Source organism: Neodiprion fabricii, chromosome 2 (assembly GCF_021155785.1).
Source record: "Neodiprion fabricii isolate iyNeoFabr1 chromosome 2, iyNeoFabr1.1, whole genome shotgun sequence".
Classification (NCBI taxonomy): domain Eukaryota; kingdom Metazoa; phylum Arthropoda; class Insecta; order Hymenoptera; family Diprionidae; genus Neodiprion; species Neodiprion fabricii.
In genome coordinates, this window is record NC_060240.1 from 36,671,084 (window position 1) to 36,685,837 (window position 14,754).

Consider the following 14,754-nt stretch of genomic DNA (forward strand, 5'->3'; position numbering starts at 1 on the left):
GTATTACATAGGTATACATATATTTCTCTTCTACGTTACATTACCATATCACGCAGGCAACTTGTACAGCCGTATTTTATACGGGGTGATCATTTTTATAGAGTATACGAAAGAGTGTAGGAGCATGGAAAATGAGCGTGGAATTTTTATTCAAATTGGAAATTATGACTACTTAGTTTCCTTTCGTCATTTTTAAGGTTTAAGTTCTTCTCTGTAATTGGAATTTTAGATAAATATATATATATATATATATATATATATATATATATATATATATATATACATATATATGTTTTTTTTTTTTTGATATTCGACTTTGATCGGAGCCCGAGTTACACTCCAAGCCCAGTTGCATGAAGATGATTGGAGTTATCTTTCAAAGTACCTACGCCAAGCCTTGTAAATTCATGTTGAATGTTGCACCTCCAGTTACATGTGACATATAAATTTACTTAAAGAGATTTAAACTGCTTTGAAGTATTATATCTGTGGGCGTTTGAAATTTTCAAGTCATTGGATGTGACTTGTTGATAGCAGGCTTAAAGCGACTGGAAGTCACTTGTAGTAGTCTGAGTCCACCCGAGTCGAAATTTAGCGTCTACTTCAAACCCTACGTGGGAGTTCCTACGGAGGGCTTACAGATAGTAAAGTATCTTCTATTTCAATGCAATATTAGGCCTTACTTAGACGCTAAAAATCTCCGAAATTTGCCGATTTACCACGTTTAGGCTCAAAGTAGGGTCTGTTTAGAACGTTCTTTATATCTTCAGAGGTAGGGTTACACCTGCTTGTTTGAAACCCTCCCTTAACGGTCAAAACTCTACTCCGAGGATAAAGTCCCTCGATTTTGATTGAAATACAAAAATAAAAAACAAAAAATACGATTAAAACTTATAAAATCGAACGAAAATCCCAATGAATAGAATAGCCATTGGATTGTTTGCTGTGAACACTTGCACGTCGCTGTGATAATATATCCATAGAGGAGGAGTTACAGGTCCAATGGAGGAACTGTAGAATGAAAAACGTCAAAATATAGGTTCAATCGTATTCTGAGAGCGTTAAAATAGACTCTGATACTTTAATTTTTAAGAGTTGGAAGTTCGATGTAAGGTTTGTACATCAATTTTCAAGAGTTAGAGGGTCAATGTAGGATTTCTAGGTTCAGTTTCCTTCAAAGTAAGTTTATACGAACCTTTGCAGGGTTAAATGTAGGCGCTAAATTTCGACCAGGTCATATAAAACTCGTTTTTAGTCTATCGAATTCGTCAATATGGTCCAATCGAAAAATCGAAAAGCAAAGAGATCAGTACAGTGATTCAATTGGTCAGTTAACAGCATTGCTTTAACATTTCATGGAAAATGGATGCACTGGTTTACAATCCCTGCGTTCCTATGTACGACACGGGGTGAAAACAACACTGCTTAAAAAAGACCACCCTGTACACAGGGTGAATGGAATAACGTGAACAAGGTAGGTAGGTATGTACATGCAGGGTAGCCGCGAAGCAGGATGGAAAAGAAATCGAAACGCGAGTCGGAGCCGCGGCGTCGTAGACAGGAACGGTGTGGAGAGGAGAAGAGAGGAGAAGAGAGGAGAAGAGAGGAGAAGAGAGGAGAGAAAGAGAGTCGATGCGTTCGCGGTGCATCGCGTGGCTCGGTGGTTAACCACGCCCCTTTAGACAGCCGGCAGCCAACAATTAAGATTTGATCGGCAAAAATGGTCGAACCAAAATGGCGTCGGCGTGCGCATACGTAATGCCCTGTTCAACGCAAACGCCGGATACATCTCTGCGGGTATTTTTCTTGCCACACAACCAGGAATCCCCTGCAGCTCGGTCAGACGGCGATTACGTACCTTGTACAGATATTCCAACTTTTCACATCGGTTTTTCACGCTTGATCGACTCATGTACTTCTCTGTCCTCGAGCTGAGAAAATCAGCAGGACGTGAAATGCCTTACTGTGTTTTTTCGAACACCTTCGGTACGATTTTCGTTTTCAAATTACACACTGTGTTACGATATCTCGCAGATGAGCCCTTCTTTGACTCGTCCGAATCAAGCTTCTTTGGCATTCTTGGGAAGTTTCACCAACTTGGCGCAAAGGAATGGGGGTTGAATCGCAGCACGCTCTCTGTACTTTTAGCGTTGAAGATCGTGTTTCCGGCGGTATTGAAATTGCAACAGCGTTCTAGGTCGGGTACGGGTCACGGCATAAGCATGAGGCTCTAATCACGGGGTCGTCGAGCTACCAGGTTTACTCCTTACGAAAGCCCTCATCAGCCTAATGCACCTACCTCAATCACGGCCCGCTCCATCGTACCCCTCGTACCATATTTTTCCATAAAAATATCGTTCCCTCAATTACCCCGATCAGAATCATGAGAAATGGGGAAAAAATCCAGGGGTGAAGTACGATATCGCTTGCAAGGAGCATTGAGCAGCACTCTTTTTATAGCTGCTTTTTCACCTGCAGCTTTCGCATTCCCAGCCAAACAGATATTTGACAATATGATCTGCATAATTCATATATGTGTATCTGATCCAGCTAATATAAAATATGAGCTTATTTCTTTCTACTTCATGATTTTTGTTGATTTGTATATACATTTTGTACATTCTCGCGTATTAAAATTTTTTAATAACAAAAATCATGCGCACAATCAAGAAGAACGTCACGGAGGCATTTGAATAAATCGATCGATTGATTTTTGATTTAAAGAAAAAAGACAGCACGGAGAAGAAAAATAAAATTTAAGTGAAAAATCACTGTCTGCATACAATTACGTCCATTTGATTCAACTATGTTCGTGCAAACAATGGTGAGGATATTTGTGTTTGTGAAAAAGAACCTGATCAATAAATTTTTTTCGGCAAATGTGCTTCATTTAAATGATATCGTACATATATAACAAGTGTCGGTGAATTTTGTCGTTTCAAAAATTTTCCTGTTTACATATTGTAAAGAGAATACGACAAATTGAATAGATATGATATCGTACCAAAAATTTCGGAGGAAAAAAATATTTCAACGTCTGGAGTGACGATTAAAGATATATCCCGCATCATTGCGGTACAGATACGAGAACTACCAAGAATTACAAAAATATTAATAATCAAACTATTACGAAACCTCGTGACCTGCAGCTGCCTTGTGATAAACTCATGCGGGAATTGCCAGCGATTATGAGTGTTTGATGAGCTATAAATTCGGTTACAATTCTCTCGCTGACAGTTTGGGAACAGCTATTTGCGTAAAGAGAAGAAGAAGAAGACGAAACTTTCAGTCTTTACCGTGTCTCCATGTCCACAAAAACGGCTACTATGTTTGTAGCCATCCAAGTTTTGCTCTGCTTCACACTGACCCTGATCCAACAAGGGTCCTGCAATATCACCTACATCTGGGTCTACAATAATCCAACAATCGGTGAGTGTTTTAAACGAGAAATGCAAACTTGTATACAAGTGATTAGATTTGAAAAATGTCCAAAAATGGTCAACATCTGTGCGAAGCAGTGTCGAATGGCTTATCCGAAAAATGAGAAAAACTTGAAGGACCACTTGAAATCTTGATCCTTAATTGCGCAATTTGAAACGTTGAGGTGTTGGACGTTTCGGACCTTATACTGAGATTCAACGTTAGTTTTTAAAACATAATTTTATACATAATATTTTTATCATTCCGTACAGCTTACAAGACCGAAAATTCAGCGATGCCGTGGATCCGGCGAGGAAGCGGCGAGTCAGCGAACCGAAGAAACGATTACACGTAACTGCTCATCGCATGATTCAAAGCCTTACACTTTGTATTTTTTTCAACGTTTTATAACCGTCATTTTTGTAATTTTATTAGATACCCGTCAGGCGCTGCTTCTGGGTACAAGGTTCACACTCAAGCGGTTGTTTGGTCGCAAGCTCGTAGGATTTGCGCCGATGAGGGCGGTCATTTAGCCATTATAAACTCCGTGGCCGAGGCGAACATGGTGTCGGAGATCTTCGAGAAATCGGAACCAATTATTGGGTCAGCTTGGCCCGATTTTGCCAGCATTGGTTTTCACTGTCTCTTCGAACCAGACGTGCAGTACGTCACCATTCATGACCAGACTTTGGAAAAGGCTGGATATGATCGGTGGTTCCCAGGCGAACCTACCGTTGACGCTGACGCTCCGGAACACTACGGATCTATCCATAAAAACGGCCTATTGGACAATCACCGTGCAACCACTCCGTTAGGCTTTATATGCGAGCTTCCGATTCATTGACCTGCAAGCTTAACCCCAAATCAAATGAAAATAATGAAGATAATGTATATATCCTACCGCTGCGACATACGAGTTGGTTATTCATTTTTGTACACTCGAAAAAAATAATAAATAAAATTTCGTCCTAGCAACAAAATTTCAGGGTTAATATATATCCGACCGAACATTATTTCCACACAACCAAAAAGTTTGGTTGATTTTATAGAGCGTAGAAAACAAAATGTTTTAGTGTATTTATATCTGAAAAAAGGTTTGGCAACACAATCCCATAGATTCTGTCGCGATTGCGAAATCAGATCTACACAGTGAAACCATTTTATAAAGATTGAAAAATGATTGATTGATTATTGTGACTGAAAACATTATCGTTGGATCGTAATTTACGCTACATGGGTTACGTGCCACGTCAAACAATGACAACGAAATATGCCATTGTGAATTGACAGGCTGATTCAATGGTGTTACAAAGAGTATTTTGCCAGTTCATCAAATTTTTTTTTATTGAAGTACGCTGTAAAATATCGTTGGATAGCGATAATAAATTAGTAAGCTCTCGTGATTTCGTAAATTTTACCAATCTTTATCTACGCAATAGTTTAATGAACAGCATGAAGCGATTTAGGCGAATCTACCAGAGTAATATTTCATTAAATTAACTAAATTAATATCGGGATGTCGTATTTATAAGTATATTGTAGGTATTCAATTACTTTCTGTTGCAATTTTGGAAGAATTATTTCATTAATTTTGTGTTTCCATGGGAAAATTTTCTACAAAATGCGTCTAAAAATTGATTCTGCTTAAAAACGGAAAATGTTTTCTCTGGGTGTACTGGCTCTGCTTCCTTTCTATCCCTACTCTTTCATTCCTGTTAAGCTTGATGTTTATTGTGGTTCGATGAGTGCCAACAGTTTCAAGTCCCGTACCCAATTAGGAAACGATGTATCCATTTACATTACTTACACTCCAGAAATCCGGTCTCTGAATATAGGCATTATAAACTCCGGTCTAGAAGTCTACTGACTATAGGTCAGTGCAAAAGCATATAAAGTCATAATACCCCATCAAAAAAAGATTCATGTTTACTTGGAAACTGTAACAAGTTTAGGACATCGTAGAGTGATAAACGATCGTATTTGAATTGGGTAAATAAAATATTTCTTACACAGTGTAAAACGTGTATGACACGTTATCAATCACATATTCATGATATGATACTGTAATCACGGGTCGTTGGAGCATGTTTAACTTATACCATGTTTCAGTGCTGATAAAAATGTTCGATCTCAGTGGCTGGAGCTGATTGCAGTTGCAGATCTTATCGAGCTTCTGTCTAGTCGTAGTTAATTAATTCAGCTTTGATTATGCCTAAATCAAATGATTTGCCGCGATTGCACGAATTTTCAGAAATAATTTTTTACAACCAAGTGCACCTAGGTTATTTTAACAGTGGTTTGTCGTTGACAAGGACATACAAGATGCCCGAGTACAATTGGCGCGAACGAATTAACCGCAACATTCTGCGTCGAAATTCTTATCAAGTTATCCAACGTGCCCATGCACCGGAACCGAGATGCCACACGCAGAGATGAGTGCGGCACTAAAGACTTCTTCTCGTTTAAGACATAAATATACACGAAAGGCGATTACGCGTGGTTACACGTAGGCAAGTAATGCCACGTAAGGTCCGGATTTGTATGTCTGATTACATGCATGGTTTGATGGGTGTAAGTGCAGAATCTACCAGGCGTGTAATTACCGGTTTCACGTAGAACGCCTGTCATAAAAACTCACGACTATATATACACCCGCCTGTCTATCTCGTGGTACTTGAGGATCCGCAGCCCACAAGGATCAGATCCTCCTTAACTTACGGGCAGGCGGCCAAGTAGCTGCGGGTACCGCATACGACCGTGTCCGCACAGTTAACTGCAAAGGTACGCGTATAGCGCTAAGGAGAATTTCTTCCGATCCTTTTTCCCAGCTCTAGCTACTTGAATATACCTATAACATTACTTACTTGCCGAGTATAATCGGTGCGTGCGCCTTGCCGATAACTGCCGAAGGTATAATTACCGCTGTACGATCCGCCTAAGAAGATTGAGCTTTTACGAATTGTTCATTCTGCGGTCGTCGGAACGCAACTGAATTTTGCACTGGTATAGCCTGTCACCTTCGTTTCGAACACTTCGTCTGTACCAGTTTCGTTAAATTCTGCAGTTGAGAAACTGCAACTCCCCGATGAAAATATTTTTCATGTGTGTAAAGTGCAGTCATTGTTAATTACTCATATCAAATTGGAACTTTATACGTATTATCAATCATATTTTGTTTCGCGTCGATCCAAAATTTCACAGTGTTTAAGTTAGTCATTCACTTCTTGGCTTGTAGAAGTCTCTTGGTCAATGGCTGATTGCATTTTTCGCGAGTAAAACGGTTGCTCAAAAGTAGTGTAGAAAAGATGGTCGTAAAGATATGAAAAGGAGGTGCGAATGATCGCTGCCGCATGTCAGATAGGAACGAGAAACGGAATAGACCGATTAGTTTGCGGCGTTTGAAACCGCAACTTAAAGGAGATGCCTGCAAAGATACGTACGAGTCTGCACCGACGTATCAAAAACGAGGCAGGGAGTTGATACCTGGCAATAAAAGAGAGCGACGAAACCACGGAGTTAAGCAGACGAAGAAGAAGTAGAAAATTAGAGAGACGAATATATGAGCGAAAGCACGCGAAGCCAGGCAAGGATAAGCCGAAGGAAATAAGGAAGGACGATGGCTGCTGCAGAGCCAGTCAGACCACTTATCATTAGCCGCATCTGCCAGGCAGTCGAGGTAATTGTTTCCTTTGGTTTATAGTTTTATTCGACAAGCTCGCGATGATATCTTGGCTTGTTTTATACTCCTCGAGGCGGGTACGCGGAGCCAAGAAGACGATGGCTGCTCCTCCGCGGCACTCCGACGAATTTCTAAGCCTGTATCCAGCCGGCCTAATTCCACTCTGATTACATATTTTTATTTCCAGCAACACATGTATATACACGAGTTCCAGGATATTCCCAAAAACTCGGGACCATTTATCGCGTAGACCGAAGAGGCACCGCGGGAATCGCGCTGCGTATTAGGAGACCACGAATCCGCGGCGCTTTCGACGTTGCGGTGCGGCAGTCCTTCGGTTATTATGGGGGGAGGGAAATACCGGAGGGCAAATGCAATTTTGCATGAGGCGGCGAGATGCGGGATAAACGATAGGTCCGCCGAGCTCTCTTAATTCCATACGAACAGGCGGAGACCAGCCACGGATCTACTAACGTTTCCTCGAAAATACTTCGCGGCTCCCGGCATGAGCGAGCTGCGCTAGCATTTCGCCGCCGGTTCGTTTCGTGCACGCCCAACGTCCCTTGCGACTGCCACTCCGAGCTGTTATTACCCACGGATTTCCATATCTTGGCTAGACGAGCTAAGACTGCCTCCTCCGCTCGATCCTTCGCGATGCCAGCTTGGATTCGAAAAGATGGCGCAATGCGGAGACGGCCTCGGGCTGGTGTGGTACCAAAATGGCCGACGGCCGTCGCCTCGCTTCCACTTCCAATAACGCAGCTATGCGTTGTTTCGTGGGAATCGGAAAGCGTTTTTCGTTATCTCGATGAACGGATGGTCCAGTTTCACCACGAATTATTCTTCGAACGATTGGTGGATTGTTGAGAAGTTTGTAACATTTCTGCACGCAACGCTGACCCCTGTTGATATTTAAAAATCATTACAGAAATGACCTACAGCTACTGCGTTTCGGAAAAGAAACAAGTGACGCTTGACGCAGCATTCGCGAATGAAATTCGAGAATCGTTGCAGCGGTCTAAGGATGCCGTAATAGCCTAGCAAGAGCGGGCGTTGGTTTGTCATTTATGAACGCGTGCCGAGGGTTTGGCAGCAGCTGTCCCGGCTCTTCGCCCTTTTTGGATCTAGGCACACGCCCAGATCTGCACGAGCTACTCGTGCAGTGCCTATAATGACTGAGACTGCGATTGACTAGGCATGCGACAGAGAGAAAGAGAGAGAGAGAGGGAGGGAGAAGGAGGGAGAGCCGCTGCGCAAGAATTAAACCTACGCACTTTTGATGGGTGTGTTGCCCGAGGACCGGAAATGCGCGTTGCGAAACTGGAAACCCGATGCCACCTTCCTCCGCGGACTCCTTCCTGTCACCCGAGCTTCTTCTGGGTTTCAACGGGCGCTGCTCCTCCTCCGGGAGACGCTAACAGCGATTGTCCGTAATGGGGTTACGGAACTCGGGCGCTCCTTCGAAGGAACCGCTGCCGATCTCACCCTAGCGGCACACGACGTCTGGAAGGTACAAGGGTGCAGGGCTTATTATTACTCTTGAATAACCTCCGAATGCACAGGAGGCTGTGGGCTGGTCTGGGCAGGAACCGAAGAGCCGGCTTGCCCACCGATGCGTCATTCGGCTCATTGTGCCTAACGGAATGTCACCGTGGTGCACACATGTATGCGCGAATGGCCACGTGCCAATTCTGACGAGTTCAAATTCGGTCGCAGCATCGTGGAATTATCGTGCCGCCAAAGACGAATGCTTAACTCGAATTCCTAAATCGTGACCTTCTTCGCTGTCCGAGCGACACGACTGTACGCAACCGAGAACGATGACAAGTTCTTGTTCATTGCATCGTTGATGTTTTAGGAAATGGTCGTAAACTCCAACGCGGCTTAGGTAATCGTCCTGGCCATTTGTTTTCCGAAACGCGATATCCTCAAAGGTCCTTCCGCCGGCTTCGGGTTACGAAACAACCAGTGGACAACGTCAGTGCATGTATCATGTGCGGGGTGTTGTTACGTTTCCTCCGTCCTTCCTTTCTTTTTAATGACTCGCCAGGTTATTTCCATCCAGAAACCAACCGCGACTGTTTATCTTCTCCCATTTTTCGGAGTCGGATAGCTTGCAAAAACATATGTTGTTACGAGAAAATTGGCAACGCGTGCGCCGTATTTGTCACCGGAAGTCGGTAAGCTTGCCAATGACGTACCGAACAAACAAATCAGCTAACACGACTCGCGATTAGTCGGAAATGAAAGCATTATTTTTTTCAAAATTCGGTACCAATGGTTGACTTCTTTCTCTCGCAACGGTATACGTGCAATGTGCCCGCTAGTTATGGATACATCGCCGAGTCTCGCGCGTGGCGTATAGTCAAAAATAACAGGCTTCGACTAACTTGAATTCTCATGGAAACGAAGGGGGCCGTAATAACTACAATCATTGCTCGATACGAGGATATCTGATCGAAGCAGGACCACGGAATAGGTTCGTCGATGTTTTGAAAATATATTTGATTGCAACTGTGAGGTTGTGGCGCGGCGGCAGGAGCCGCTCTCCGACCGGCAGATGGTTTACACCTATTTCTTCCCACCGTATTTTCGGTAGTAAACAAATTCGGAAGCGCATCTGTCCGTGGTTTCCTCTTTTTCGTATTTTATTTTACCTCCGCTCTCTCTCTTTCCCCAACTAAACAATCATAGCCTCGCTCTGTTTCGTAGTTTATTTTTCGATTGTTTGCATATTTATTTATTTATTTTTTTTTCATTTTGATCAAATCGCTCGCCCAACAACCGGCGCAACGACGGATCGCCAAACTTATCGCAGGAAGGCTTGACGATAAGGCGAAAAATCGGCAAAAACTTTGAATTCCTGTATATCGCGGAGTTGGAGCACTGCAGGGTGAAAAGTACCCGACATCCTAAAGCCTGTTTTTAATTTTTTCTGCAGTATTATTCCATCACTTCCGGCTCCCTCGGGTGTTAACTGGGCCTTGCTTCGTTGCGTTACTCAAGTTTCGAATTACGGGTCGAACGCGGCTCAAAGGGCCGAGAGAATCTGTGACAATGGCGCGTGCAACGGGGAGCCGGAGGAGGTTGGCTCGCAAGCGCGGATGGAAGGTTTGCTAAGAAATCTACGGTCATGTATGCATTCGCTTTTCGATCCTTGAATGAGCCAAAGATCTGGACCGTATCCCTAGGGATAATTCATCGGTTGCAGGGGTTGTACCGAAGATATTCACGAACGGTCCCTTCGCCCTCGCACATAATCGCTCTTCTTTGACACAGTTCTTCAATGCTGAACCCACCGTAGAATGATACCGCCGCATAAATCATTGAAGCGAGATGTATGGTCATCGTGTTACAGATGTTTATCATGTTTAAACTCAGCCTCAGGATGAGCGGAACGAAATTTATTGCACTGAGATATATATTCATATGCTGAACTTTTTAGGGTTTCGTTTTACAATCATCTTTTCGCGATTTATCTCACTTTTGAATTTCAACGTAGTTCTACAGTCGGTATTCAGTGCAGACCACGGTTTGAGAAACTTTTTGGATAGTCGGCCAAGCGAAACGCGCATATTCAGGTATCCAGTAGCGGGCAAACTATTGGCGAAAGAATACGAAGGTCAAAAATATGATTTACCTCGATTTTATACCAACGGTATAATTCACTTCACAAAGATATATTGCCGAAAATTTACAACGTTTCATGTGAAAATAGTAAATTCCGACTTTCTCATTCTACAGGGTTGTTTGAATTCAATAAAAACCTGTGTATTTTGCAGAGAGATCTGAACTGATTTCTGCCTCACACAGACTACTCGCCCGTTATGTTAAAAGTGTTTTGGAAAAATCTCGGTCTCTTCACAGGAGATACACAGCGTTGTTTCGTCATTGACATACCGAAACAAAAACCAACGAAAAGAAACTCCGCCTCTTATTTGATACCCCTGAATTATCCGCATTGCTGGTTATAATTTCGAGCGTGTGAATGACGCTATTAGAGCGCGTGTTGCCAGAAACGAATATGAAGCAGCAAGTTGAAGCGGAGGCGTGTCATTAGTCGGACTCTTCAAACACTTGGAACGATCCAAAGAGCTCTGGGAAAGGTATAAAAGCATACAGAGAGCGCATGAGCGCAGGTAATTCGACGAGGCATTAATAACGCATTAATATCCGCCCAGCAGCTCTAATCGACAATCCTATTGCGACGGTTCTTGGTGTCGCGGGTCGCGGAGTTCACCAGCTTCGGTACGTACCCTGCGGGTTGATGGCTTGTGAGTAGAGTCGATGCCGCGGGTGTAGGAAACGCGAAGGAGATCTTTACACCGACAACCGGCAATTTCCACCAGTTTTTGTCAACTCAATTTCACGCCTGTGTCAGCGTGGTTAATTATGACGTTAACAACCGATACGATGTGATCCGCACTGCTCGTTTAAACTCGTATTAATAACCGTAGAGGACTGCTCTCAGCCTTTCGACGGACGTTTTTTACCCCAGATACCGGAACGCACATTCGACTATTAACAATCGCACTTTTTGCCTCGATAATGACAGTCGTCATATTGTGTAAACCCACCATCATCCCACGCGCTCTTCATCAGGCGTCCGTTTCATTCTGTGGGAGCTGATTTTCAACCCCGTTGTAAATTTTACACGCTAAACAATCACTGTTTTCCATTCGTGTAACGATCATCCGAAGACCCTGCGGTACTGATTATACTGATCTCCAGTTGCGTTTCTCTGCTTCCTCCTCGTGCCTCACAAACGGGCTTAATGACGGCTTTCAAAAGTTATTGGCTTGTATACCGCTCGTTTCCTACTTCGGGAAATAACGAATTTAGAGCAATCGGCAATTGTACCGACAGTCAGACCTTGCGTAATGTTAATTTACGTTTATACTCGCACAATGGTCGAGCGAATAGAACGATCGGGTATAGAATCAAGAATCATCCCGAGCGCCTAGAATTAACCGTGACTTGCGATTTTGATTTTTGAATCGAATAAGCTACGATCGAAAGCATTTTCTTGCTTTCGTCGCGCAAAAACTTCAGCCTCTTCCTTTTTAATAACAAAAATCATGCGCACAATCAAGAAGAACGTCACGGAGGCATTTGAATAAATCGATCGATTGATTTTTGATTTAAAGAAAAAAGACAGCACGGAGAAGAAAAATAAAATTTAAGTGAAAAATCACTGTCTGCATACAATTACGTCCACTTGATTCAACTATGTTCGTGCAAACAATGGTGAGGATATTTGTGTTTGTGAAAAAGAACCTGATCAATAAATTTTTTTCGGCAAATGTGCTTCATTTAAATTATATCGTACATATATAACAAGTGTCGGTGAATTTTGTCGTTTCAAAAATTTTCCTGTTTACATATTGTAAAGAGAATACGAAAAATTAAGTAGATATGATATCGTACCAAGAATTTCTGAGGAAAAAAATACTTCAACGTCTGGAGTGACGATCAAAGATATATCCCGCATCATTGCGGTACAAATACGAGAACTACCAAGAATTACAAAAATATTAATAATCAAACTATTGCGAAACCTCGTGACCTGCAGCTGCCTTGTGATAAACTCATGCGGGAATTGCCAGTGATTATGAGTGTCTAATGAGCTGTAGACTCAGTTACGATTCTTTCGCTGACAGTTTGGGAACAGCTATTTGCGTAAAGAGAAGAAGAAGAAGACGTAACTTTCAGTCTTTACCGTGTCTCCATGTCCACAAAAACGGCTACTATGTCTGTAGCCATCCAAGTTTTGCTCTGCTTCACACTGACCCTGATCCAACAAGGGTCCTGCAATATCACCTACATCTGGGTCTACAATAATCCAACAATCGGTGAGTGTTTTAAACGAGAAATGCAAACTTGTATACAAGTGATTAGATTTGAAAAATGTCCAAAAATGGTCAACATCTGTGCGAAGCAGTGTCGAATGGCTTATCCGAAAAATGAGAAAAACTTGAAGGACCACTTGAAATCTTGATCCTTAATTGCGCAATTTGAAACGTTGAGGTGTTGGACGTTTCGGACCTTATACTGAGATTCAACGTTAGTTTTTAAAACATAATTTTATACATAATATTTTTATCATTTCGTACAGTTTACACGACCGAAAATTCAACGATGCCGTGGATCCGGCGAGGAAGCGGCGAATCAGCGAACCGAAGAAACGATTACATGTAACTGCTCATCGCATGATTCAAAGCCTTACACTTTTTATTTTTTTCAACGTTTTATAACCGTCATTTTTGTAATTTTATTAGATACCCGTCAGGCGCTGCTTCTGGGTACAAGGTTCACACTCAAGCGGTTCTTTGGCCGAAAGCTCGTAGGATTTGCGCCGATGAGGGCGGTCATTTAGCCATTTTAAACTCCGTGGCCGAGGCGAACATGGTGACGGAGATCTTCAACAAGTCGGAACCAATTATTGGGTCAGATTGGCCCAATTATGCCAGCATTGGTTTTCACTGTCTCTTCGAACCAGACGTGCAGTTCGTCACCATTCATGACCAGACTTTGGAAAAGGCTGGATATAATCAGTGGATGTCAGGCAGGCCTCTTCTTGGTGCTGGGCGACACTACGGATCTCTCCGTATAAGCGGCACGCTCGACAATTACCATACACACATTCCGTTAGGCTTTATATGCGAGCTTCCGATTCATTGACCTGCAAGCTTAACCCCAAATCAAATGAAAGTAATGAAGATAATGTATATATATATCCTGCCGCTGCGACATACGAGTTGGTTATTCATTTTTGTACCCTCGAAAAAAATAATAAATAAAATTTCGTCCTATCAACAAAATTTCAAGGTTAATATATATGTAGAAAACAAAATGTTTTAGTGTATTAATGTCTGAAAAAAGGTTCTTTCTTCTTTACACCGACAACCGGCAATTTCCACCAGTTTTTGTCAACTCAATATCACGCCTGCGTCAGCGTGGTTAATTATGACGTTAACGACCGATACGATGTGATCCGCACTGCTCGTTTAAACTTGTATTAATAACCGTAGAGGACTGCTCCCAGCCTTTCGACGGACGTTTTTTACCCCAGATACCGGAACGCACATTCGACTATTAACAATCGCACTTTTTGCCTCGATAATGACAGTCGTCATATTGTGTAAACCCACCATCATCCCACGCGCTCTTCATCAGGCGTCCGTTTCATTCTGTGGGAGCTGATTTTCAACCCCGTTGTAAATTTTACACGCTAAACAATCACTGTTTTCCATTCGTGTAACGATCATCCGAAGACCCTGCGGTACTGATTATACTGATCTCCAGTTGCGTTTCTCTGCTTCCTCCTCGTGCCTCACAAACGGGCTTAATGACGGCTTTCAAAAGTTATTGGCTTGTATACCGCTCGTTTCCTACTTCGGGAAATAACGAATTTAGAGCAATCGGCAATTGTACCGACAGTCAGACCTTGCGTAATGTTAATTTACGTTTATACTCGCACAATGGTCGAGCGAATAGAACGATCGGGTATAGAATCAAGAATCATCCCGAGCGCCTAGAATTAACCGTGACTTGCGATTTTGATTTTTGAATCGAATAAGCTACGATCGAAAGCATTTTCTTGCTTTCGTCGCGCAAAAACTTCAGCCTCTTCCTTTTCGTTGGCCTGATTCCTT

The 14,754-nt window shown here is 42.6% G+C and overlaps 1 protein-coding gene across 3 annotated transcripts; it reads left to right on the forward strand.

Annotated features, from left to right (window-relative positions):
• The first annotated feature begins 3,218 nt into the window (after nt 1-3,218).
• Nucleotides 3,219-13,874, forward strand: LOC124176962 (hemolymph lipopolysaccharide-binding protein-like). 3 transcript variants are annotated; one of them, XM_046558912.1, is made up of 4 exons: nt 3,219-3,429; nt 3,693-3,771; nt 3,856-4,117; nt 13,640-13,874. In XM_046558912.1, exons 1-4 carry the CDS (start codon nt 3,306-3,308, stop codon nt 13,778-13,780), a joined length of 606 nt encoding a protein of 201 aa, XP_046414868.1. In that variant the 5' UTR covers nt 3,219-3,305; the 3' UTR covers nt 13,781-13,874. The 3 variants fall into 3 exon arrangements, with proteins under 3 accessions (XP_046414868.1, XP_046414867.1, XP_046414865.1); XM_046558911.1 differs by lacking the exon at nt 3,856-4,117 and having other exon boundaries at nt 13,378-13,873; XM_046558909.1 differs by lacking the exons at nt 3,219-3,429; nt 3,693-3,771; nt 3,856-4,117 and adding exons at nt 12,727-12,951; nt 13,215-13,293 and having other exon boundaries at nt 13,378-13,871.
• The last annotated feature ends 880 nt before the right edge of the window (nt 13,875-14,754 follow it).

Excerpts from the sequence above, each read along its gene's own strand:
- LOC124176962 (XM_046558912.1), top strand. The coding sequence starts at position 3,306 with ATGTCCACAAAAACGGCTACTATGTTTGTAGCCATCCAAGTTTTGCTC. Across the intron at positions 3,430-3,692 it reads CTACAATAATCCAACAATCG|CTTACAAGACCGAAAATTCA; the intron begins GTGAGTGTTTTA and ends CATTCCGTACAG. Across the intron at positions 4,118-13,639 it reads ATGACCAGACTTTGGAAAAG|GCTGGATATAATCAGTGGAT; the intron begins GCTGGATATGAT and ends ACTTTGGAAAAG.